This window comes from Triticum urartu, chromosome 3A (genome assembly GCF_056163025.1).
Source record: "Triticum urartu cultivar PI428250 chromosome 3A, HENAU_Tu73, whole genome shotgun sequence".
NCBI classification, from domain to species: domain Eukaryota; kingdom Viridiplantae; phylum Streptophyta; class Magnoliopsida; order Poales; family Poaceae; genus Triticum; species Triticum urartu.
Window position 1 is genome coordinate 724,229,355 of NC_141875.1, and position 26,426 is coordinate 724,255,780.

General features: G+C 47.1%; 2 protein-coding genes across 2 annotated transcripts; both read left to right on the plus strand.

Moving 5' to 3' along the window:
* Positions 1 to 5,460: 5,460 nt before the first annotated feature.
* Positions 5,461 to 6,211, plus strand: LOC147982226 (uncharacterized). The gene is made up of 2 exons (XM_087517298.1): positions 5,461 to 5,729; positions 5,832 to 6,211. Exons 1-2 carry the CDS (start codon positions 5,598 to 5,600, stop codon positions 6,030 to 6,032), a joined length of 333 nt encoding a protein of 110 aa, XP_087373424.1. The 5' UTR covers positions 5,461 to 5,597; the 3' UTR covers positions 6,033 to 6,211.
* Positions 6,212 to 25,098: 18,887 nt separating this feature from the next.
* Positions 25,099 to 25,847, plus strand: LOC125549425 (uncharacterized). The gene is made up of 2 exons (XM_048712839.2): positions 25,099 to 25,365; positions 25,468 to 25,847. Exons 1-2 carry the CDS (start codon positions 25,234 to 25,236, stop codon positions 25,666 to 25,668), a joined length of 333 nt encoding a protein of 110 aa, XP_048568796.2. The 5' UTR covers positions 25,099 to 25,233; the 3' UTR covers positions 25,669 to 25,847.
* The last annotated feature ends 579 nt before the right edge of the window (positions 25,848 to 26,426 follow it).

Here is a 26,426-nt window from a genome sequence, read left to right on the forward strand (position 1 = left end):
CTCTCCGGGCTGTTGAGTTCTGTGACTGAGATCGTCTGCATCCGGAGGGCGGACATAGGTCCATTGAAAATTTGCCCGAAAAGCATCCTCAAGTTCTTGACAACTTCCAATGGTGTTTTTGAGAAGGCTTTTGAGCCAATGCCGGGCTGGCCCTTTAAGCTTGAGGGGTAAGTATTTTATGGCGTGGAGGTCATCTCGTCTGGCCATGTGTATGTGGAGAATATAATCCTCGATCCAGACCCCAGGGTCTGTTGTTCCGTCGTACGCCTCTATGTTTGCGGGCTTGAATCCCGCTGGAAATTCATGGTCCAGCACCTCATCGGTGAAACATAGGGGGTGTGCGGCACCCCTGTATTTGGGTGTGCTGTGATGTTCGGATATTTGTTGTGTTGCATTGCTTATTAGAGCTTGCTTTCTTGGCCCGTACATAGATCTGGCTGGGTCATATTTTTGGTGCGGATCCTTTGGTGGATCGCGTGCTGGCTTGTGTGCGTCGCCGCTTGCCGCTCCATGCTGGCCATGCGGTCGTCTATCCGACCGGGTGGCTTTCCTATTTTTTGACTGCGGGGGCTCTAAGGCCTCCTCGTCAAATTCAGGCAGTAGCTTTTGCTTTGGATAGCTTTTTGTGCGGCGACTTCCGCCATATTTGTCCGCGGTGTTGCGTACTTTGCTCCATCTGATTCTGAGTGCATCTTCCGCAGTTTTGAGCTTCCGCTTCTGCTTTTTCTGGCTACGCGCAGTAGCGACGAGCCCTTCGTGGAGGTTCTTCTGCTCCATGAGCCTATCCGGTGTAAGGTCGTCCGGACTGTTGTTTTCGCCGGGGACGGGGTGTTCGGTTTGTTTATCCAAGTTGCCCTGTTCGGACGGTTCCTCGAAGGCATGTTCGTCATCCGCCGGCTCGTCCTGCTCTATGGCTGGGTCTGTACGGCTGTTGTCTCTGTCGAGGCGGGGCTTGGAGCGGCGCTTACGTCGCCGCTTTGATTGCTTTTCGAGTGAACGATCCCTCATTGCATCCCTGTGTTCCTCGTCGTCGCTTCCTTTGGGTGTGTCCACCATGTATACATCATGAGATGAGGTGGCTGTCCAGTGCCTTATAGGCATTGGTTCATGTTCATCTCCTACATCGTCGTCCATACCGTCGATGTCTTCGGAGTCGAAGTCGAGCACGTCGTTTAAATTATCGACAGTGGCTACGAAGTGGGTGATGTGTGGGCTTTGAATTTCTTCATCATCCGCATCCCATCCTTGTTGACCATAGTCCGGCCAGGGCTCTCCTGATAAAGAGAGAGAGAGAGAGAGACTTTAGTGAATTCAGAATATCACCGAAGGGCGAGTGCTGAAAGATGTCCGCGGCGGTGAACTCCATGATCGGCGCCCAATCGGGTTCGATCGGTAGGGGCGCGGAGGGCTCGGAGTCTGGAGAGGAGTCCGGCTCCTTGGAGTCAAGGGCTTCGCAGAGAATAGGGCTGGTGTTCGGCTCGATTGCCGTAGAGATTTCAGCCCCCGAGGCGGTGTCCAACCACCCATCCTCGATTGGCGCAGTTGGCTCCGAATTAAGGGTCGAAGCTGATGCAGGTGCGGCCTCCAGGGCACTGTTCGGCGGCAGCGCTAGATCATGCCCATTGTGACAGTGCGGCGCGCTCGGCTGTGGCTCGAATCCATCGAAGATCAAGTCTCCGCGGAGGTCCCCTATGTAGTTTAAACTTCCAAATCTGACCTGACGGCCAGGGGCGTAGTTTTCGATCTGCTCCAAATGGCAAAACGAATTGACCCGCAGTGCAAAGCCGCCAAATACGAAGATCTGTCCGGGGAGAAAAGTCTCACTCTGGATCGCGTCGTCGTTGATGATCGGAGGAGCCATCGGGCATAAAAGTGACGACACAGAGGAACTCTCAATGAAAGCACCAATGTCGGTGTCCAAACCGGCGGATCTCGGGTAGGGGTCCCGAACTGTGCGTCTAGGCAGATGGTAACAGGAGGCAGGGGACACGATGTTTTACCCAGGTTCGGGCCCTCTTGATGGAGGTAAAATCCTACGTCCTGCTTGATTAATATTGATGATATGGGTAGTACAAGAGTAGATCTACCACGAGATCAAGGAGGCTAAACCCTAGAAGCTAGCCTATGGTATAATTGTTGTTCGTCCTATGGACTAAAATCCTCCGGTTTATATAGACACCGGAGAGGGCTAGGGTTACACAGAGTCGGTTACAATGGTAGGAGATCTACATATCCATATCGCCAAGCTTGCCTTCCACGCCAAGGAAAGTCCCTTCCGGACACGGAAAAAAGTCTTCAATCTTGTATCTTCATAGTCCAGGAGTCCGACCGAAGGTATAGTCCGGCTATCCGGACACCCCCTAATCCAGGACTCCCTCAGTAGTTAATAACCCCATGCAAGTATACGGTTGGCGGTACCACGGCCGAGGTGTGATTGGATTATCTTTACTAATGCCTTGCTAGTAGGTCATGTTGCAAGGATTGTCACCATGGAGAATAAGTCTCCAAGAAATATCTTTGTAATTCATAGTAATAGGAGTTATTCTGTAATTTTTCTTGGGTCTATGATCCAAGGCATTGTACCGCTAATGGATGTTGAGCTTCAATAAAACTATTGGTGATTCTTAAAATAAAATTAAAAAGGAAAGCTAAGGGTATCTCCAATGCTGACTTGCAAATTCGCTCCGGCATCTGTCCATGGACATGGGGACCAGTCCGCGTATAAGGATGCAGGAGACGGCCATCCAACCATAGCCGCATATATTCAAAACATCAGGGGAAACATTTTACCAAATGAACCTACTAAAAGCAAACATTTTGCTAAATAAACCTACTAAAAGCACTAAGCAAGGCTATTAAGCGCACCACCATGACGAAAGCGAACCTTCCGCCAAATCAAAGCAAGGCTACTAAGCACGCCATGCCATGGCGGAAGCAACCTTCCCCCAAATGGTATGAGCACATTTCGCCAAATGAATGCCTAATTTGATTAATTAAAATACTAATTAGCACCTTCCGTTCCGCCAAAGCGCTAGCTATTCGCTGCAATTATCACATTGCATTCTACTAAATACTAGCTATCATGGGCAGACGCAGAGTCGAGACGATACATGGTGGTTTTTTGTTGGTTATCCAGATGTCAGGACTCTTGCAAAACCCACCTACGTTTGGTCTGATTTGCGGGAAAACGGACGACCGGACCTGTCGGTGGACCGATGCAGAATCGCGTTGGATGGTACAATACATCCACACAGCACAGTCCGAACGTATGCGGGCGGTTTGAAGGTTAGCGTTGGGATGCCCTAACTCATCGTGTGAATTTTTTTATGGTATCCATCATGAGATTACTGGCAATAGAAAAGTCAAAGGGTGTCTAAGAAAAGGCTTCTCGTGAGGAGGAGAGTACTTTGGCAGCTTACCACATGTGCATGTGGCGAAATTACTAGTTTTTTTTATGTTGAAAACAACAACTGCTACTTAATTGAAATAGTCAATGTGTACGTACAATGCATACTAATTTGAAAGTATATTAAGTGCATGTGGATATTAAGTAGGATATTATTTGCATGTTATTATGTACTCCCTTCGTCTAGGTGTGTAAGTCACATTAGAAGGTGCATCACGACCTAGGTACAAGCTGATTGGAGGAGAAGTAAAATTTGAACCGATCCTTCTTCCAATCAAAACGTTGATTTCCTTCTTCTAAACATAGCACTTAATCGCAACAATTAAGAGGATGATGTATTAACTACCATGCATGCCCACGTACTTCTAGCATGCAAAGCCGCATTGATTTCTCGCCTAATCAACGCATAGACTGCTGCATGCATTGATCATTGTTTGAGAAAAAAATGGAAGGAGGGGTTATCGCCGGAAGATAACGAGGTATAGGAGGCAAAGCTGGCTGGCGAACAAGGCTGAGAGGGAATCGAGATGAAAAATTAATGAACGGCGCCTAAACGTTTTGAAAAAAATCTGATTTTTTGTAAGGTGACTTACACACCTAGACGGAGGGAGTAATTAGCATTATATTTGGCATGAAATTAACTGCACGCTAAACGTGTTGAGCGCTCGACATTGACGCAATCTAGGTCATTGGATTGACATGATTTGATGGTCGAGATTAATTGGATCTGTCCCTTTGAGTCTTTTTATATTGATATAAATATAGATGCGAAAAAATGACCGTCTTCTGCTGCTACTTTTGGACATAGTACAAACGCAAATGCTCATACATGCGCACATACACTCATCCTACTCTTATGAGCATCTTCGAGAGACTGAATCAAAACATAAACTTGCGATTGACGAAGTCGCTACAGACGCCTTCGTAATCAACGAGAACGTATCCTCTCACTAAATACACAACGCTGGAGGATGTGAAATAAATTCATGAAAATACGAGCACTGGTGTCAAGTTTAGAACTTGAGTCATGGTGCGCTAGAGATAATACCGTCCTCCTAACCTTCCTACTGCAGGTTGGTTCCCCTTTGCCTCCTTTTTGTTGCATGGATAGAACCGTAGATGATACGTTAGGTATGGATCCGTTTAAAAAAAATGTTACTCTATTTGTAAAGAAATATAAGAATGCTTAGACCCCTATCTTATATTTCCTCCGTTCCAAAATAAGTATCTTAACTATAGTACAACTTTGTATAGAAGTTACTTCCTCCTTTCCGGTTTATAAGGCTTAGCTCAACTTTTGTGTTTTTTCAATTTAGAAGGCTTATTTTCATCTCATTTTCAGTTTCCAATGCGCATTAAATCTTTGCATGTAAGAATTAAAGAGGAATACATCAATGCATGTAATGTTTCTACTCATCTAGTGGCTAAGCATGCATGCACTGCAATTAATCCAAATTAATGCATGAGCTTAATTGGGGTAGTTTTATAAAGTACGAGATATATTCCTTCACTAATAAAATGCCTTGGTTGATGAGATTTGAGATTTGAAGCTTATAAAGCGAAAAGGAGGGAGTAGTACAAAATTGAGTCACTTATTTTGGGCCGGAGAAAGTATTTCTTTATAGAGGACTTACTTTCAGGTAGATGCACGTACGTCCACATGAGCTAGCGACACGTACGTCTTGCCTAGTTACAAGTTAATTAGTCGGGTCGAAAATTCCGTAGCCGTTCCGGGCACAAAAAATAAAAAATAAATCCTTAGCCGTGTTGCACCGACCGGCCGGCCGACGCGGTTAAGCTAGAATGCAAACGAACTCGGTCGTCCTCGAGTAGTTTCCGTTTCTACTGGAAATCCAGTGGCGTGCTTGTCGTTTTCTATCTGAAGAAGAAAACGCGAGGGCGATTGATCGAGCCACATCTAGTCTACGAAAGCGAAGTATATCTGCGATCGGTCGGTATCGATATGAACAAGGCTCAATAATTGCTTGAAAATTGTACGTGCGCGCTGCATGTTGCGCCCGTACACAGATCCTCCTATATAAAGAGACATGCATGCCCTCATGTCAAGCACATATCACAAACACACAAACACAGATCATCATCCTCCATTCCTCATGTATAGACAAGGCAAGGCACGAGTTTAGTTCGCACACCGAGGTACTCCATTGCTAGCTCGGAAAGCTAATTTGTGATGGGCCGCCACAGCAGCAGCAGCGGCAAGACCGAGGCCGGCGGCGAGCAGTACCGCAAGGAGGAGAAGCATCACAAGCACATGGAGAAGCTGGCCAAGCTCGGTGCCGTCGCCGCCGGAGCATACGCTAGGGTACGCAGCAAACACCTCATGCGTTGTACTACTTATTTTCTACGTAATGTCAATTACTCATGCTTAACTAGAACTAACAATCACTTCACGATCGGTATACAGCACGAGAAGCACAAGGCGAGGAAGGACCCGGAGCATGCGAGGTCGCACAAGATGAAGGAGACGATCGCCGCCACTGTCGCCGCCGGCAGCGCAGGATTCGCCATCCACGAGCACCACAAGAAGAAAGAGGCCAAGAAGCACGCTCGTCATGCCCACCACCACAGATACAATCATGGATGCATATGCACATGTAGACCCTAGCTAGTTATCTTATATGTACGGCCGGTTATATTCATTCATTTCGCTGTATTGCTGTTTGGTATGTTTATTAGTTTTGATTCATGCTAGGCCATTGACGTCGTTGTGGCATACTATGTTGGTACATTCTTGTACATGTTTGGGCACATCTCCTCTAATAATGTAAATGTCTTCTTTCGAAATAGCATGGATCTTTTTTTTTTGCGAGTTCAGAAATAGCATGTATCTCCATTATTGTAAAAGGCATCATTACAAGATTACTTGATGAGTTCATGTCATGGAGTACTTTCTTAGGTTCACGTCACCACCGTCCTAGGGCGTGAACCACGTGGTAAATCTTTGTCTCGTTGACTTGTGGTTACATTTTTCTACCGAGCATTATTATTTGATTGAGTGTTGCTTGCTACTGTAACATGTTGGTCTTTTTGCAATATCTATTGTCTCATATAGGTTAAATCATCTTAGTTGTATTTACATTTTAGAGAACTTATAATGCCGCAGTCGCTAAATCAAATAAGAAATTTTGTGTAGTCTGCTATTGACCCCACCTCTAGTCGTATCTTTAATCCTTGGCCCATAATTAGAATCAAGCAAATAGACCAAAAAAACCATAATCTAGCGTTAAAAAATGAAGAAGGTTCACCCATATTCCGTTATCAACATTATCTCTTCCCTTAATTGACAATTAGGTCAAGGTTATTAATCCATCTGAAGGTGACTTCAAGTAATCTTGCATGCTCATGAGAAAGAGGGTGGAGTTGCACACCGCCAACGTTGTATGCAACCATTTAGTAATGCCCTTAATGATTACAATATGGATTATCTTGGTTACGGTGGTGATATTTTCTCGTGGTGCAGGGGGTCACATGCATGAATGAGCAGTGGGCTATAGTCGATGGGCTGGTTTGTTTGTTTGCTCCGGTGTGTTTCATATGCAAATGGAGAACCTGCTCAAACAGGAAGAAATCTACTAGATCCAGAGAAGTTGTGCTGATTGGCTTACTCACGGCGACCAAAACACTTACTTCTTCCATAGGGCAGCCACGGGGCGACATAATAAAATTCTCATTAGACGATTGAAAGCAGATACAACTGATTGGATCGAGGACCAAGAGATGTTCAAGTCACATGTGGCGACCTATTTCTGTTCCCTGTTTTTGCCGGTGGTCCGAGAAACTGACCAGAATATTATTGATAAGGTTAAGCCCAGTGTGACCGAATATATGAATGTGGAGTTAGACAAACCTTACACCAGAGATGAGGTGAAATATCTATGTATAATATGGGTGATTTAAAGGCACTAGACGCGGATGGCCTACATGTTTTCTATAAGAGATTTTGCCACATAATCAGGGAGGATCTCATTCATGAAGTGTTAGCAAACTAGTGTTGGAGACTTTTATTAGAACCTGTCTCTTTATGAGATAGCGTGTTGAGAGCAAAATACACCCCTGCTGATGGAGACCTCCTGAACTGCAACCTCAAGAAGGGGAGCTCTTATACTTGTCAAAGCTCGTGGGGTGGGATCCAAACTTTTAGGGCATGTTTGGTAGCCGTAGCAACTTTTGTCTGCATTGCATGCTTGACCCAGTTGAGCCTAGCTGAGTAAAAACAAGCAAAAACCAACATTTGCATGTTGTTTTGTTGCCTGGATACCCTTTACCCTACCTGGGGCGAAACGGAAGGTAGGATGTTTCATTGCCCGCTTGTTTAGGTGGAAACACAAACCATGGCGTTTGGTTACATGCAACGCATGTGGTCTGGCAACCTCCTCATCAAGGTGGCGAGGTTACCAGCACACTAATCAGGTAGAAAAAACGAAAAGACACACATAGTAGCATATAAACATAGTTTAAAACCAAACCAAGCAGTTATGACGATAGTACGACACTTCAACCAAACAGTTTTGAACCAAACCAGTACGGCATTAAACTAATAACAAAACCAGCATGAGCACCAGAGAGCTCTTCTAGACGTTTACAGCGATGGTGTCATCGTGCCTCCCGTACTTGGTCACCACTTCAATGCCTTCTCCATGGCTGGCACGACCTCCTTGCCCTTGTTCTCCGTGTCGATCTGCATTAGGAGCATCACAAAATTCTGCATTACGAACAACACAAAGTTCAAAGGTTGATCGGCATTAAATCCTATCGTCCACCTCTCCAAAACACCTATATTTACTCAGCCAAACACTAACTACTTACCGACCACCGCACTCAATTAAGCCTCCTTGTCTCTCACTCCTCTTCCACCTCTTCATCTACATGAACTCCAACACCAACCCCTTCCCTTGGGGCATTGGATGGAGGGCTTTCTTCCTTGGGAGCTCGCTCGGTGACCGCAACAAGTTCGAGAACACCATGGAAGTGTGCTCGGACTTCACTAGCATCGAAGACATGCAAAAGGAGGCAGACGTTGTGGTGAAGAAGGCGACGGCGAAAGAGTTGAAGACGCTGATTCTAACCCAGCGAAGGGTTCTATGTCAGTGTACATCCTGCATAGGGCCATGAATCAGACCGATTCCGGTGATGCTAGTTAGAGGGCAAGATGGTCCAAGTATAGGGGGTACAGGGCTCCTCAAGACCAACTTGCTGCGTTATGGACTAAGAGATTGGTGGCACCGGGGGTCATCGGTCTAGAGTTGGAAGAGGAAGAAGAAGCGGTGGAGGTGGTGGTCAGGGTGCTGGAGCTAGGCCACAGTTGTATGCTGATCGATCTGAACACCGGCAAGGATGATGAGATGGTGCATGCTATGGTAGCTAGTGTGACGGAGCCAGGCCCCGCCGCTCCAAGCGCCTCTAGGGTCATCATGGCTAGGATTTACTACTATTGTGTAAGATTAACCTCGAATCCCTGTTCCACCTGTACTCAATCCCGAACAAAACCTAAAATCCATCGCTACTTAGTACTCATGAAGAAGTGTTGATCAATCTTATGGCTATTTACCCCGATTCCCATTTCCCGTAGAATGTGGATTGAATAGGTGGACCGAATCTAAATGCGGATCGAATATGATAAACATAAGCAAGGAGATGAAAATAGGGCTTTCCGCCACTGCCGAAGTGCTGCAGGTGATGTTGGTGATGCCGGTGATGGAGGCCGATGGTTGGCTTACTGTTCTCCAATCCTCTTATAGCAGTTGTCGGTGTGAGAATGGTAGAATGGTGAGGGAAGGTGGGGGTAATTATTGCTGGTGCTTCGGAAAACAACACGACGTCTTGAGTGTGGCTCCTCGCGTGCAGCCGACGCCACCGTCGTGCATCCCACGCACATGGCTGTTGAAAAACTGTCGATTCGTAGGTTCCCAGTGAGCCTGGCCCCAAGGTTCTTTAAGTTTGTGCTATAAAAGACAAACAGTGAAAGCAGGTAACCAAACAACCCATTTTCTTCCCGGGCGGGCTTGGTTGGCCTATATCCAGGCAACCAAACACGTCCTTATAAGAGGATACATATGGAGAGTAAGTGATGGATCACAAATATATATCTGGAAGGCCCCTTGGATCCCTAGCAGACCTGCCATGAAAGTGATGAAGAGTAGAGGAAACATTCTGATCATGAAGGTTTGCGACCTACTCAATGTGGACAACAGAGAATGAGATGAACAACTTATCACAAAATCTTTTTGGCTAGTTATTGTGCAACGAATCCTAGACATCCCGCTTGCTATGGGAATGATGGAGGACTTCGTTTTCATGGCACAATAACATGAGTGGTATATTTTTGGTAAAAAGGCTTATCACGCAGAATGGAAACACTAACATGGACGAAAGTTGAGGAGATCCCCATGTACTAGGGACGTGTCTGTTAGCTTGCATGAGGCCCGGTCTGGCTCGCGCGGGACAGAAACGGGCCGATTGGTTGCCTGCTTTCACTGTTTGGCCCGCATGGCACGGACCTTAAAGCACTCATGGGCCCGCTCCCTGGGAATGCACGAATCGGTAGTTTCTCCAGGGCCAGGCCCGAGCGGTGCATGTGGGCTGCGGCGGCTGCACGCGCGCGGCCATGCTCGAGAAGCCGCGTTGCTTCCTGAAGCGCCGGCAGTTATTAGCCTCACCGCTCCCTCTCCCCACTCTCCCCCACTCTCCCAACTCTCACCGGCGGCGGCGGATATGAGCAGAGCAAGAAGACCACCGGACTCCATCACCGGCGAGCGGATCATCAGTTGGCCCGCGACAATGGCGGTAAGCACTTCTCTCTGTTCGACATGCAGAACTTTCCCCCCTTCAATCCGGCGTTAGATTCGATCCACGGCGGAGGGGAATGGGGAATAGAGGTAGATAAGCATGTAGAGGTAGTTCATACTAGTTCATACGAGTTCATAGTACTTCAAACTAGTTCATGCAAGATCAGAATAGAGGTAGATGCGATCACCAGAAGGGGGATTGGGGTATAGGGGGTACACAACGGACACTGGCTCACCGCGGCGACCGTCACTGGTGTGTGCAGCGGCGGGTCGAGCCGCTGGGCTTCATCTTCTTCTTCATCCCCGTGCGGGCCGGCGAGACGTCATCGTCGTCCTCGCCGGAGCGAGGTCGATCTGCCAGGTACAACAGCCTGGCTCCGGTGCCCTCGCTGGCATCTGCACCACTTCTTCCTTCTGCTTAGGCTCCCCATCGATGACCGCCGGTAGCGCGTTAGCCGTCTCCCAATACACTGCGGCACGACGATCATTAGGAGCCCAGTAGTTCTTATACTTGCCTCACTTCTTTCTTTGTTTAGCGTCATCAGAGACGGCCTGATTCATGGCCCAGCGAATGATGACGACTAGAAGTGGGGTCAAATAGCCGAATACATATTTTAAATTTCCTAGTTGATTTAGAGACAGTGGATGTATAAGTTCTCCAAAGTTTAAATACAACTAAGTTTCTTCAACCTATATGAGGCAATAGATCTTGCAACAAGACCAACATGTTACGGTAGAATGCAGCACTCAACCAAATAACAAGGCTCGGTAGAAGAAAGTAACCACGAGTCATGGAGACAAAGATTTATCATGTGGTTCACGCCCTTGGGTGGCGGTGACGCGAACACAAGAAAGTACTCCTTGACATCTAGTAATGTTGTAATGTTGGGCATTTTCAATGGAGATCCCTGCTATTTCGAGAGAAAATAAGGCGTGTAGATTATTATTAGAGGAGATGTGCCCAAAAATGTACTACAAGAATGTACCAACATACTATACGATTATGTCACGAAAATACACATACCAAACAACAATTTAGTACTATGGAACAAGACAACAAAATGAATGAATGTAACCGGCCATACATATAAGATAGCTAGCAAGGGTCTACGTGTGCATTTGCATCCATGAGTGTATGTCTATCAGCGGTGGTGGCCATGACGGGCGTGCTTCTTGGCGGCGCCCATGGATCGCCAAGCCGGCGCTGCCGGCGGCGACCGTGGCAGTAAACACGATCGTGGCAGTAAATACATGTTATTTTCTACAAGAGTTTTTGCCACAAAGTCGAGGACGATCTCATTGATGAAATGTTGTCGGCTGTAAACACTAGGAAGATTCCGGATGGCTAGAATAATACCACTATTTTTCTCGTCCCTAAGATCGACAATCATGAGGTCATAACTCAGTTTTTTGGCCCATAAGCTTATGCAACGTGATGTATAAGGTGATTTGAAAACTGCTTGTTAATCGTCTGAAATTTCTTTTGTTGGAGATTATTTAGCACCAAAGTGTTTTTTTCCCGGGAGGTCTTATCTCAGATAATTTGCTGATGTCTTTTGAATCTAATCATGCTATTAAAAAGAAGAATAAAGGTAAACATGGAACTTGTGTGGTGAAGCTTGACATGCACAAGGCGTATGATAGGGCCAAACGGATTTATCTAGAGAGGATCTTGTTACACCTGGGGTTCACGGCATATTGGGTGTCACTTATTATGTGTTGGAAATATGCCTTAGAGACAATAATATTGTATTATAATATTTCTATATTCATAACTAAGAGTTTACATTCTATGTTATAACTGCTATGATCATGGAATATGAGATTCAGTGAGAAACTCATATGCATATGTGGAATGATAGATGGTAAAATAAGATTCCTAGTCTCGTCTCTAAGACTAGCTGAAGTGTTGTTGATGATCATGTTGTTCAGATCTTAGGATATCATTAAGTGTAATGATAGTTTTAAAACAAAATTAAGAGTATGACGTTAGAACGATCATATTGAATCGACCCAAACTTGTTTGTTGTACTTTGAGATAATATCGTCGGAACAAAACCGGTAGCGAGGAGACCGGTATAGTGAGCATGTGTATGACTCAAGAGGATACCGATATACATCACATCGGGTTTTGTAAAGTATCGCAAAGCAAAGGGAATAGCACATCATAACCAAAGGTTCGCTCGAATGTCATCGTGTACTCATAGGGATCGATATAGATGTCCACGGTTCTGCTATCAGTCATTGAACGAAAGGGGTTTTGTTCATGTCTATGTTTTACCGAACCTACATGGTCACAAGCTTAATGTAATCACGGTCTGCTGAGTGTTAGTAGGATAAGAGTAATGAGAAAATATTTATGAAATTGTTTCATTAATATTCGAGATAGTTTCGAGAGGAACCGGAAGCGCTTCGGGGTTTCCGGAAGGGTTCCAGAGTTTATCGTGGAATACCAGGTATTACTGATAATATATATATAGATGGAAAATGTCTTCGGAAATGTTAAATTAATAATAAAAGACTCTAATATAGTTATGAGGATTTTATATTAATTAAATATCAACGGATTTTAAAAGGCCAAGTGGTGGAAGGAGAATTGGTCCACAAGGGCCCAATTGCGGAGGCGCCCCCTTCTCCTCATGGAAAGGAGGGAGGCATGATTCATCACTGCACAGTAAACAAACCTCACATAATCATGCTATAGATGTTCTTGCGAAGGGTGCAACGCCGGTTAGAATAAAGTTACTCTTGTTCTTCTCTTCCTGTGATGAATCCTAACGGGGTAGTGCCACAAAGCCAGAGTTATCATGACTTCATAAGTCCAATCTTGCGAAATTTGGGTTTTTGTTCTCACAGATGCGTTCATGCGGATATGAAGAGTTTGTGTTAGCGCCTGGTGCTTTTGTTGGTCTGATCTCTTGTGGCTTCAGTGTGCTTATCGAGCATCTTGGTTAATATTTTGTATTTCGACAACCTACATTTCTAGGGGATCATCCCGGCCCAAGAACGTTCAACGCACATGATGTTCCATCTTTTCACGTGGACGTTGCATCGGGATATCAAAAACCATTGAAGGTAGTTGTCGGTGTCAAAACCGGCGGATCTCGGGTAGGGGGTCCCGAACTGTGCGTCTAGGCGGATGGTAACAGGAGGCTGGGGACATGATGTTTTACCCAGGTTCGGGCCCTCTTGATGGAGGTAAAATCCTACATCCTGCTTGATTAATATTGATGATATGGGTAGTACAAGAGTAGATCTACCACGAGATCAAGGAGGCTAAACCCTAGAAGCTAGCCTATGGTATGATTGTTGTTCGTCCTATGGACTAAAAGCTTCCAGTTTATATAGACACCGGAGAGGGCTAGGGTTACACAGAGTCGGTTACAATGGTAGGAGATCTACATATCCGTATCGCCAAGCTTGCCTTCCACGCCAAGGAAAGTCCCCTCCGGACACGGGACGAAGTCTTCAATCTTGTATCTTCATAGTCCAGGAGTCCGGCCGAAGGTATAGTCCGGCTATCCGGACACCCCCTAATCCAGGACTCCCTCAGTACCCCCTGAATCAGGCATCAATGACGACGAGTCCGGTGCGCAGATTGTCTTCGGCATTGCAAGGCGGGTTCCTCCTCCAAGTACTTCATAGAAGATTTCGAACACAAAGGTAGTGTCCGGCTCTGCAAAATAAGTTTCCACATATTGCCATAGAGAGAATAATATTTACACAAATGTAATCTGCCGACGTATTCCGTAGCGTGACATCACACCACGATCAAGTCTTTATTCGAATCGTTTTACTGTTCCACCTCAGCGCGTTAGCGAGGCGGTTTCCTTGGCACGTCTTGTCAAAGCAGAGATCGTGTCCCCTTATTCCGGGATTCTCATCAACACGGGCATGGGTAACCCAACCGTACCCGTTGGTATGTTTTCTCGATCAAAGGCGAGTCCCAAACGGTCACGGGGAGGGCCCTTGGTATTCAACCTCTTATAAAGAGACCAAGGCCTTACTCCTTTCTTTCAATCTCAAACGAGTTCACCCTTCGCCTCGAGTTCCAACACCCAAGGCTCCAGATTTCAGGCGCTTCGGACCTTCGACAATGTCCGGTTCCGACCTTCGAGGCCGATGGATGCCTGACGGAGGAGGACGTGCTGAAGTTGAGAGAGGCCAGGTTCTTGACCGGCGAAATCTCGCATAGGCTGCCTGCTCAAGGGCAGGTCATTCTGACTCCCAAGCCTGGTGAGAGTGTGGTGTTCATGTCTCACTTCCTTCGGGGGCTAGGCTTCCCGACGGATCCCTTCGTGAGGGGGCTCATGTTTTATTATGGGCTGGAATTTCACGACTTAGCTCCGGAGTCCATCCTCCATATTTCCTCATTCATCGTCGTGTGTGAAGCCTTCCTCCGTATTACCCCTCACTTCGGACTATGGCTCAAGACCTTCAAAGTAGAGCCGAAGACGATCGAGGGACGGCACGCGGAGTGCGGAGGTGCTTTTATAGGCAAGAATGCTGGTGCTCCATGGCCCGAGGGCTCTTTTCAAGAGGAGTCCAGCTTATGGCAACGAGAGTGGTTTTATATCACAGCTCCCAGGAGCACCAAGTGGGTGACGCTGCCTACTTTCCGCTCGGGTCCCCCACCACGACTGGCGTCATGGGTCAATAAGGGGCTGGACTGGGGGTCGGCAAAGGACGTGCCCCTATTGCAGGGCCGCATCCGAGATCTCCTAGAAAGAGACATCAGTCTGGTCATGGTGATGCAGGTTATGTTAATTCGCCGAGTTCTACCCTGCAAACGTCCCCCCCTCCGCCTGTGGGAGTTCAACCCAGAGGGACCACGAGTTCTCCAACATTTTCTTGGCATGACGCCCGTGGAGATGTACAAATTGTTCTTCGGACCACAAATAGTGTGTCCGGATTCTACGGAGGACACAGGTTTGAGCTGCAATCGTCCGGATACTCAAGTAAGTAGCCTTGTGCCCGGACTCGCTATCCGTATATTTATCATAAAATTGCCCCTAAAGAGCTGTCCTTTAAATAGGAGTGGATAGCGAAAGCAAAGCTAATCAGGTGTCCGGCCCCCCTCCCCGAGACCACGTCGGGTCCCATGCTAGTCAGGATGTTGGAGGTTGTGCCTTCAAAGGAAAGCGAGGGAGGGGACAAGGAAGCTACAGCCTCCTCGAAGGAGGTTGTCCAGAAGGGAGGAATCGAAAATTCCTCTCCTCAGGGGAAGAAGAGGACCTCCTTTGAAGACCCGGAGACCATGGCCTCAAAGCGGAGGAAGAAATCTTCGCCAGAGGGTCCTGTGCTGGGGGATACTTCGGCCGAATTATGCCCTCAAGGGGATTAGCCCTCCATCGAGCCGTAAGTAGAGAGGAGTTTTCTTTTTAAGAAACGAGAGAAATCCTTGCTTTATATCTGAGAAAAGTAATTGAAAATTTACCTTGTAGCTCGGACCTTAGCCCTTCTCAGCAGAGCTCGTCTTCGGAGGATCTTCTTCCGGAGATGATGGAGAGCGGAACGCCTCCCCCTGCCATACCGCCTTGTGCGGCGGGCGACCGTGAGGTATCGTCGCGGAGGGTTTCTCTGAGTCCGGCAGGGCCGGAAGGTAGTCATATGCCCCCCCAAAGCCCTCCGTGTCCGGCCTTCGAAAAGGGCCATCAGACGAGTCCGGCGCCGTCTGGTGCGCGGTCGGAGGAGCTAAAGGATCTGCTAGGGCGAGCATCTATCTCAGAGGAGCACCGTGCATTGATGGGTACGGTGATTGAGAGGATTTCATCCGCGGAGAGCGGATTGCACGAGGCCATCAGGAGTTTACTGACAGGTTTTGAGGTACGCGAAATAATGTACCCTTATAGGACAGTTGCGCATAAATAAGATGTGCCCTGTGTAGATAGTAGCCCCTGAGACTCTGTGCGTTGTCAAAAGTGATGGCGCGCAGAGGATCATAATCCCAGGTCTAATATGCCGCCTTCATACGTAGGTGGCGAAGTGTCCGGTGTCAAGCCGGACTGATGAATTTGCCGAGCTAAAGCGGCAACTTGACGTGGAAGGTGCCGACATCGCGCTTGTCAACAAGCGGCTTGATGAGGCCCAAGGTATGTAATTCCTCCGGCGGCACCTGGTAAGAGGAGCTTTATGCCAGTATCTTACAATGTGTGCGCTTGATGCAGATGGTGCTGCTGCCATGGAGAATCTTAGGGCGGAACTTGCCCGAGCCCAGGAGCAAGCCAGGAAAAATGATGCGGGTGCCGGAAAGGCAATTGAAGAGCTGAAAGCCGAACAGGCTGCTCATTGCTGAGGCAAGAAGGAAATGGCCGAGATGGCCGTGAAGCTGAAGAACGCCGCTGACCGTTGCAAGCTTCTTGAAAAAGAAGATCGGGCGGAACAAACGGACCTGGAGAAGGCCGTTTCCGATGCCAAGGATGCTCGCTCTGCAATGAGAGCTATGAAGGAGGAGCTGTGTCAGGCCGGAGAGATCGCGACTGGAAAGCCCTTTATGCTGCGGAGGAAGTTCTGTGATCCTAAACATGCTCCGTTAGACCAGATGTGGAGTACGGCGGACACCTATCTGGATTTGGAAGCGAGTGCCGTAGATGCGGCCGAACACTTCCGAGATCAAGAAGATCGCGAAGTGGAAAAGCTCTTTTGGTCACAGTTCCACAATCCGGAGCGTCCACTGTCATTAGCCGATCGTTTGGCCGAATGGGCCGAGCTAAATAGGTTGTCCGGACTCGCCATGAAGTATGTCATGAGTCATCTGTGGCCAGAGAGGCCGGAGCCGAAAAGTTATTTCAACTTAGTGCAGCAGTTCCTTGGTGCGGCGCCGCATATCGATGCGATGAAGAGGTCAGCGTGCATAGAGGGTTCGCGGATGGCTCTTGCCCGTGTGAAGACATACTGGGCGGAAATGGAGGCCACCGCTGTTGCATCCCCAGACTCGGATGGAAGCCGAGTACCTGCCGAGCACTATTTTCAGGAAGTTCTGCAAGGTGCTCGTTTAATAGAGACACAGTGCTCGAAGGATACTATATTCGAATAGCATATATTATTGTAAAACAATATTTTGATAAATTGTAAAAGCTTTTTATACTTGTGCCTGCAAGTATTATAATACCTCCTGTGCGGCCGTTTAACATATATGTATATATAATCTGAAAGATGGCAGTCGTCGGCTTCAGCCCCCACGCACATAATGCGGGGGTGTTCGCAGAAGGCGCATTTTCACACTTGATCCAACGTCTTGGTCCTACAAAGAAGGTGATAGCGCAGCGAACTAGGCAATCGGACTATGATGCTTTATCACTTTCACTTAGCCATATGAGTTTGACAGTGAGGCTACTTATATAGCCCCTGGTGGCGCCTGCGCTCGCCCGAACTCGGGGCGCGTATGTGCCTGGCCGGGAAGCGGACCTTCGTTAATGCGGAGGAATCCTAAAGATTCCGGTAAGTCATCGAGTGGTTGACCAGTCTCACGCTATATCATGAGAGTCAGTTTTCGGCTTTCTCTACTGAGGTGCTCGCCTGGCCGAACCGGGGCACAATCGCAGTAGTTCTCCTGGTGCCGCCTTAGCCGATAGAGCGGAACATAAGGTAGCAAAACACAGGAGCCGGGCAAACCCAACATTTGAACAAAGATATGATTCAGAGCTGATGCATATAAGGCCAAACTCGCGACGCCAAACACTCCCTAAGGTATTCGGTCTTTATGAGGGCGGGCGGGATAACGCCCTTAGTAATAAGCCCCTAGTGTCCAGGTACGCGCAAAACTCTGACGTGGCCACATGCCAAAATGCCAGCCTCCTCCTTGGTTATACCAAGAAACCAGGGGATGTGTATCAACAAGAGACAGTAAAAAAGGTTTACGTAGGGTCCTAATCTGAAAAGAATCCTTGGAACGGGTCCCTGCTGCACATCTGCGCCCGTGTCTCCGTTGTGCCGTATCCTGGACGGGCGTAGCACGGTGTTCATTTATAAAAGAGAGGAACTTAGTTTAGGAAAGATCGTGCCGAATATGAGTTATACTAAATAAACGAAGTATAAATCGAAATGTGTAAAATTGAGCTTTATTGTCTCTTGTTTTATATGCGCGGAGCCCCTAGTATAGGGGTATACGGCTATTAAGCCTTTGTCAATTGTATGTTTATGCCGGACTCGTCTAGCCGTGTCCGTGGTCTTGACGACCTGTTTAGGTGCTTTGGCTGGTGAAGCCGCTTTATTGTGGGGCTGTCAAGGCAGCCGCACTGTCTTCCGCGCGGGAGGAACACTCAATGTTTTCCCTTTAATGAGATGATGCCTCGTGGACCGGGCATCTTAAGCGTAAGAGATGCATAATGCGGTATTGCGTTAAAGCGGGCGAAAGCTTCGCGTCCGAGCAGTGCTTGATAGCTACTTGAGAATGGGGCGATGTGGAAAGTTAGCTGTTCGTGACGGAAGTTATCGGGGGAGCCGAACATAACTTCTAGCCGGAGAGAACCCATGCAACGGGCGTCCGGGCCTGGCGTTACGCCTTGAAAGGAGGTTTTGCTATGGCGAATTTTTGTTGGGTCTATCCCCATGTTGCGGATTGTGTCCTGGTATAACAGGTTTAGACCACTGCCGCCGTCCATCAGGACATTTGTAAAGTGGAGTCCGCCGATTATTGGATCTAATACCAAGGCAGTCCGGCCTGCGTTCCGGATACTTCTAGAGTAATCCTGATGGTCGAAGGTGATCGGTTTTAACAACCATTGGCGAGACTCCTTTGGGATACCGTATGGCGCGTATCTCTGTTGGCACCATTCGGTTCGTCACGTGAAGTAAGTTTACTGTTTTGACTTCTTGTGGGAAATCCTTTTGTTTCCTGGTGCTCTGCTTGTGGGGTTCATCGTCGTCCTCACTTGGTGTATCGAGCCCCTTGTGTTCGGCGTTGAGTTTGCGGGATTTCTTGAAAACCCAACAATCTCTGTGGGTATGGTTCGCAGGCTTCCCGGGAGTACTGTGTATTTGACATATCTTGTCCAAGATTTTGTTTAAGTTGGATAGCTCGTCCCTGTTATCCTTGAGGGGTGGCTTTCTCTGATTCTGCCGCGAGCTTTTCAATCCGGCGTTGACCGCCGTGCTCTTTGGGCTGTTTCTCTTATTCCGGCGCTGGTCCTTGTTGCGTCGGGGTTTTCCGTTTCCAACCCTAACTTCGGATATACTTGGGTCGCTGGTGCTACATCTTGCCAACCAGCTGTCATCTCCTGCGCAAAAGCGGGTCATGAGGCTTGTTAATGCGGCCATTGTTCTTGGCTTTTCTTGGCCGAGGTGTCTGGCGAGCCATTCGTCTCGAACGTTATGCTTAAAAGCTGCTAGGGCTTCAGCGTCCGGACAGTCGACTATCTGATTCTTTTTAGTAAGAAATATGTTCTAGAATTTCTGGGCTGACTCTCCGGGCTGTTGAGTTCTGTGACTGAGATCGTCTGCATCCGGAGGGCGGACATAGGTCCATTGAAAATTTGCCCGAAAAGCATCCTCAAGTTCTTGACAACTTCCAATGGTGTTTTTGAGAAGGCTTTTGAGCCAATGCCGGGCTGGCCCTTTAAGCTTGAGGGGTAAGTATTTTATGGCGTGGAGGTCATCTCGTCTGGCCATGTGTATGTGGAGAATATAATCCTCGATCCAGACCCCAGGGTCTGTTGTTCCGTCGTACGCCTCTATGTTTACGGGCTTGAATCCCGCTGGAAATTCATGGTCCAGCACCTCATCGGTGAAACATAGGGGGTGTGCGGCACCCCTGTATTTGGGTGTGCTGTGATGTTCGGATATTTGTTGTGTTGCATTGCTTATTAGAGCTTGCTTTCTTGGCCCGTACATAGATCTGGCTGGGTCATATTTTTGGTGCGGATCCTTTGGTGGATCGCGTGCTGGCTTGTGTGCGTCGCCGCTTGCCGCTCCATGCTGGCCATGCGGTCGTCTATCCGACCGGGTGGCTTTCCTATTTTTTGACTGCGGGGGCTCTAAGGCCTCCTCGTCAAATTCAGGCAGTAGCTTTTGCTTTGGATAGCTTTTTGTGCGGCGACTTCCGCCATATTTGTCCGCGGTGTTGCGTACTTTGCTCCATCTGATTCTGAGTGCATCTTCCGCAGTTTTGAGCTTCCGCTTCTGCTTTTTCTGGCTACGCGCAGTAGCGACGAGCCCTTCGTGGAGGTTCTTCTGCTCCATGAGCCTATCCGGTGTAAGGTCGTCCGGACTGTTGTTTTCGCCGGGGACGGGGTGTTCGGTTTGTTTATCCAAGTTGCCCTGTTCGGACGGTTCCTCGAAGGCATGTTCGTCATCCGCCGGCTCGTCCTGCTCTATGGCTGGGTCTGTACGGCTGTTGTCTCTGTCGAGGCGGGGCTTGGAGCGGCGCTTACGTCGCCGCTTTGATTGCTTTTCGAGTGAACGATCCCTCATTGCATCCCTGTGTTCCTCGTCGTCGCTTCCTTTGGGTGTGTCCACCATGTATACATCATGAGATGAGGTGGCTGTCCAGTGCCTTATAGGCATTGGTTCATGTTCATCTCCTACATCGTCGTCCATACCGTCGATGTCTTCGGAGTCGAAGTCGAGCACGTCGTTTAAATTATCGACAGTGGCTACGAAGTGGGTGATGTGTGGGCTTTGAATTTCTTCATCATCCGCATCCCATCCTTGTTGACCATAGTCCGGCCAGGGCTCTCCTGATAAAGAGAGAGAGAGACTTTAGTGAATTCAGAATATCACCGAAGGGCGAGTGCTGAAAGATGTCCGCGGCGGTGAACTCCATGATCGGCGCCCAATCGGGTTCGATCGGTAGGGGCGCGGAGGGCTCGGAGTCTGGAGAGGAGTCCGGCTCCTTGGAGTCAAGGGCTTCGCAGAGAATAGGGCTGGTGTTCGGCTCGATTGCCGTAGAGATTTCAGCCCTCGAGGCGGTGTCCAACCACCCATCCTTGATTGGCGCAGTTGGCTCCGAATTAAGGGTCGAAGCTGATGCAGGTGCGGCCTCCAGGGCACTGTTCGGCGGCAGCGCTAGATCATGCCCATTGTGACAGTGCGGCGCGCTCGGCTGTGGCTCGAATCCATCGAAGATCAAGTCTCCGCGGAGGTCCCCTGTGTAGTTTAAACTTCCAAATCTGACCTGACGGCCAGGGGCGTAGATTTCGATCTGCTCCAAATGGCAAAACGAATTGACCCGCAGTGCAAAGCCGCCAAATACGAAGATCTGTCCGGCGAGAAAAGTCTCACTCTGGATCGCGTCGTCATTGATGATCGGAGGAGCCATCGGGCATAAAAGTGACGACACAGAGGAACTCTCAATGAAAGCACCAATGTCGGTGTCCAAACCGGCGGATCTCGGGTAGGGGTCCCGAACTGTGCGTCTAGGCAGATGGTAACAGGAGGCAGGGGACACGATGTTTTACCCAGGTTCGGGCCCTCTTGATGGAGGTAAAATCCTACGTCCTGCTTGATTAATATTGATGATATGGGTAGTACAAGAGTAGATCTACCACGAGATCAAGGAGGCTAAACCCTAGAAGCTAGCCTATGGTATAATTGTTGTTCGTCCTATGGACTAAAATCCTCCGGTTTATATAGACACCGGAGAGGGCTAGGGTTACACAGAGTCGGTTACAATGGTAGGAGATCTACATATCCATATCGCCAAGCTTGCCTTCCACGCCAAGGAAAGTCCCTTCCGGACACGGAAAAAAGTCTTCAATCTTGTATCTTCATAGTCCAGGAGTCCGACCGAAGGTATAGTCCGGCTATCCGGACACCCCCTAATCCAGGACTCCCTCAGTAGTTAATAACCCCATGCAAGTATACGGTTGGCGGTACCACGGCCGAGGTGTGATTGGATTATCTTTACTAATGCCTTGCTAGTAGGTCATGTTGCAAGGATTGTCACCATGGAGAATAAGTCTCCAAGAAATATCTTTGTAATTCATAGTAATAGGAGTTATTCTGTAATTTTTCTTGGGTCTATGATCCAAGGCATTGTACCGCTAATGGATGTTGAGCTTCAATAAAACTATTGGTGATTCTTAAAATAAAATTAAAAAGGAAAGCTAAGGGTATCTCCAATGCTGACTTGCAAATTCGCTCCGGCATCTGTCCATGGACATGGGGACCAGTCCGCGTATAAGGATGCAGGAGACGGCCATCCAACCATAGCCGCATATATTCAAAACATCCGGGGAAACATTTTACCAAATGAACCTACTAAAAGCAAACATTTTGCTAAATAAACCTACTAAAAGCACTAAGCAAGGCTATTAAGCGCACCACCATGACGAAAGCGAACCTTCCGCCAAATCAAAGCAAGGCTACTAAGCACGCCATGCCATGGCGGAAGCAACCTTCCCCCAAATGGTATGAGCACATTTCACCAAATGAATGCCTAATTTGATTAATTAAAATACTAATTAGCACCTTCCGTTCCGCCAAAGCGCTAGCTATTCGCTGCAATTATCACATTGCATTCTACTAAATACTAGCTATCATGGGCAGACGCAGAGTCGAGACGATACATGGTGGTTTTTTGTTGGTTATCCAGATGTCAGGACTCTTGCAAAACCCACCTACGTTTGGTCTGATTTGCGGGAAAACGGACGACCGGACCTGTCGGTGGACCGATGCAGAATCGCGTTGGATGGTACAATACATCCACACAGCACAGTCCGAACGTATGCGGGCGGTTTGAAGGTTAGCGTTGGGATGCCCTAACTCATCGTGTGAATTTTTTTATGGTATCCATCATGAGATTACTGGCAATAGAAAAGTCAAAGGGTGTCTAAGAAAAGGCTTCTCGTGAGGAGGAGAGTACTTTGGCAGCTTACCACATGTGCATGTGGCGAAATTACTAGTTTTTTTTATGTTGAAAACAACAACTGCTACTTAATTGAAATAGTCAATGTGTACGTACAATGCATACTAATTTGAAAGTATATTAAGTGCATGCGGATATTAAGTAGGATATTATTTGCATGTTATTATGTACTCCCTTCGTCTAGGTGTGTAAGTCACATTAGAAGGTGCATCACGACCTAGGTACAAGCTGATTGGAGGAGAAGTAAAATTTGAACCGATCCTTCTTCCAATCAAAACGTTGATTTCCTTCTTCTAAACATAGCACTTAATCGCAACAATTAAGAGGATGATGTATTAACTACCATGCATGCCCACGTACTTCTAGCGTGCAAAGCCGCATTGATTTCTCGCCTAATCAACGCATAGACTGCTGCATGCATTGATCATTGTTTGAGAAAAAAAATGGAAGGAGGGGTTATCGCCGGAAGATAACGAGGTATAGGAGGCAAAGCTGGCTGGCGAACAAGGCTGAGAGGGAATCGAGATGAAAAATTAATGAACGGCGCCTAAACGTTTTGAAAAAAATCTGATTTTTTGTAAGGTGACTTACACACCTAGACGGAGGGAGTAATTAGCATTATATTTGGCATGAAATTAACTGCACGCTAAACGTGTTGAGCGCTCGACATTGACGCAATCTAGGTCATTGGATTGACATGATTTGATGGTCGAGATTAATTGGATCTGTCCCTTTGAGTCTTTTTATATTGATATAAATATAGATGCGAAAAAATGACCGTCTTCTGCTGCTACTTTTGGACATAGTATAAACGCAAATGCTCATACATGCGCACATACACTCATCCTACTCTTATGAGCATCTTCGAGAGACTGAATCAAAACATAAACTTGCGATTGACGAAGTCGCTACAGACGCCTTCGTAATCAACGAGAACGTATCCTCTCACTAAATACACAACGCTGGAGGATGTGAAATAAATTCATGAAAATACGAGCACTGGTGTCAAGTTTAGAACTTGAGTCATGGTGCGCTAGAGATAATACCGTCCTCCTAACCTTCCTACTGCAGGTTGGTTCCCCTTTGCCTCCTTTTTGTTGCATGGATAGAACCGTAGATGATACGTTAGGTATGGATCCGTTTAAAAAAAATGTTACTCCATTTGTAAAGAAATATAAGAATGCTTAGACCCCTATCTTATATTTCCTCCGTTCCAAAATAAGTATCTTAACTATAGTACAACTTTGTATAGAAGTTACTTCCTCCTTTCCGGTTTATAAGGCTTAGCTCAACTTTTGTGTTTTTTCAATTTAGAAGGCTTATTTTCATCTCATTTTCAGTTTCCAATGCGCATTAAATCTTTGCATGTAAGAATTAAAGAGGAATACATCAATGCATGTAATGTTTCTACTCATCTAGTGGCTAAGCATGCATGCACTGCAATTAATCCAAATTAATGCATGAGCTTAATTGGGGTAGTTTTATAAAGTACGAGATATATTCCTTCACTAATAAAATGCCTTGGTTGATGAGATTTGAGATTTGAAGCTTATAAAGCGAAAAGGAGGGAGTAGTACAAAATTGAGTCACTTATTTTGGGCCGGAGGAAGTATTTCTTTATAGAGGACTTACTTTCAGGTAGATGCACGTACGTCCACATGAGCTAGCGACACGTACGTCTTGCCTAGTTACAAGTTAATTAGTCGGGTCGAAAATTCCATAGCCGTTCCGGGCACAAAAAATAAAAAATAAATCCTTAGCCGTGTTGCACCGACCGGCCGGCCGACGCGGTTAAGCTAGAATGCAAACGAACTCGGTCGTCCTCGAGTAGTTTCCGTTTCTACTGGAAATCCAGTGGCGTGCGTGTCGTTTTCTATCTGAAGAAGAAAACGCGAGGGCGATTGATCGAGCCACATCTAGTCTACGAAAGCGAAGTATATCTGCGATCGGTCGGTATCGATATGAACAAGGCTCAATAATTGCTTGAAAATTGAGAACGCGTAAGAGGAAGGCGCGCACGTACGTGCGAGCTGCATGTTGCGCCCGTACACAGATCCTCCTATATAAAGAGACATGCATGCCCTCATGTCAAGCACATATCACAAACACACAAACACAGATCATCATCCTCCATTCCTCATGTATAGACAAGGCAAGGCACGAGTTTAGTTCGCACACCGAGGTACTCCATTGCTAGCTCGGAAAGCTAATTTGTGATGGGCCGCCACAGCAGCAGCAGCGGCAAGACCGAGGCCGGCGGCGAGCAGTACCGCAAGGAGGAGAAGCATCACAAGCACATGGAGAAGCTGGCCAAGCTCGGTGCCGTCGCCGCCGGAGCATACGCTAGGGTACGCAGCAAACACCTCATGCGTTGTACTACTTATTTTCTACGTAATGTCAATTACTCATGCTTAACTAGAACTAACAATCACTTCACGATCGGTATACAGCACGAGAAGCACAAGGCGAGGAAGGACCCGGAGCATGCGAGGTCGCACAAGATGAAGGAGAAGATCGCCGCCACTGTCGCCGCCGGCAGCGCAGGATTCGCCATCCACGAGCACCACAAGAAGAAAGAGGCCAAGAAGCACGCTCGTCATGCCCACCACCACAGATACAATCATGGATGCATATGCACATGTAGACCCTAGCTAGTTATCTTATATGTACGGCCGGTTATATTCATTCATTTCGCTGTATTGCTGTTTGGTATGTTTATTAGTTTTGATTCATGCTAGGCCATTGACGTCGTTGTGGCATACTATGTTGGTACATTCTTGTACATGTTTGGGCACATCTCCTCTAATAATGTAAATGTCTTCTTTCGAAATAGCATGGATCTTTTTTTTTTTGCGAGTTCAGAAATAGCATGTATCTCCATTATTGTAAAAGGCATCATTACAAGATTACTTGATGAGTTCATGTCATGGAGTACTTTCTTAGGTTCACGTCACCACCGTCCTAGGGCGTGAACCACGTGGTAAATCTTTGTCTCGTTGACTTGTGGTTACATTTTTCTACCGAGCATTATTATTTGACTGAGTGTTGCTTGCTACTGTAACATGTTGGTCTTTTTGCAATATCTATTGTCTCATATAGGTTAAATAATCTTAGTTGTATTTACATTTTAGAGAACTTATAATGCCGCAGTCGCTAAATCAAATAAGAAATTTCGAATGTGTAGTCTGCTATTGACCCCACCTCTAGTCGTATCTTTAATCCTTGGCCCATAATTAGAATCAAGCAAATAGACCCAAAAAACCATAATCTAGCGTTAAAAAATGAAGAAGGTTCACCCATATTCCGTTATCAACATTATCTCTTCCCTTAATTGACAATTAGGTCAAGGTTATTAATCCATCTGAAGGTGACTTCAAGTAATCTTGCATGCTCATGAGAAAGAGGGTGG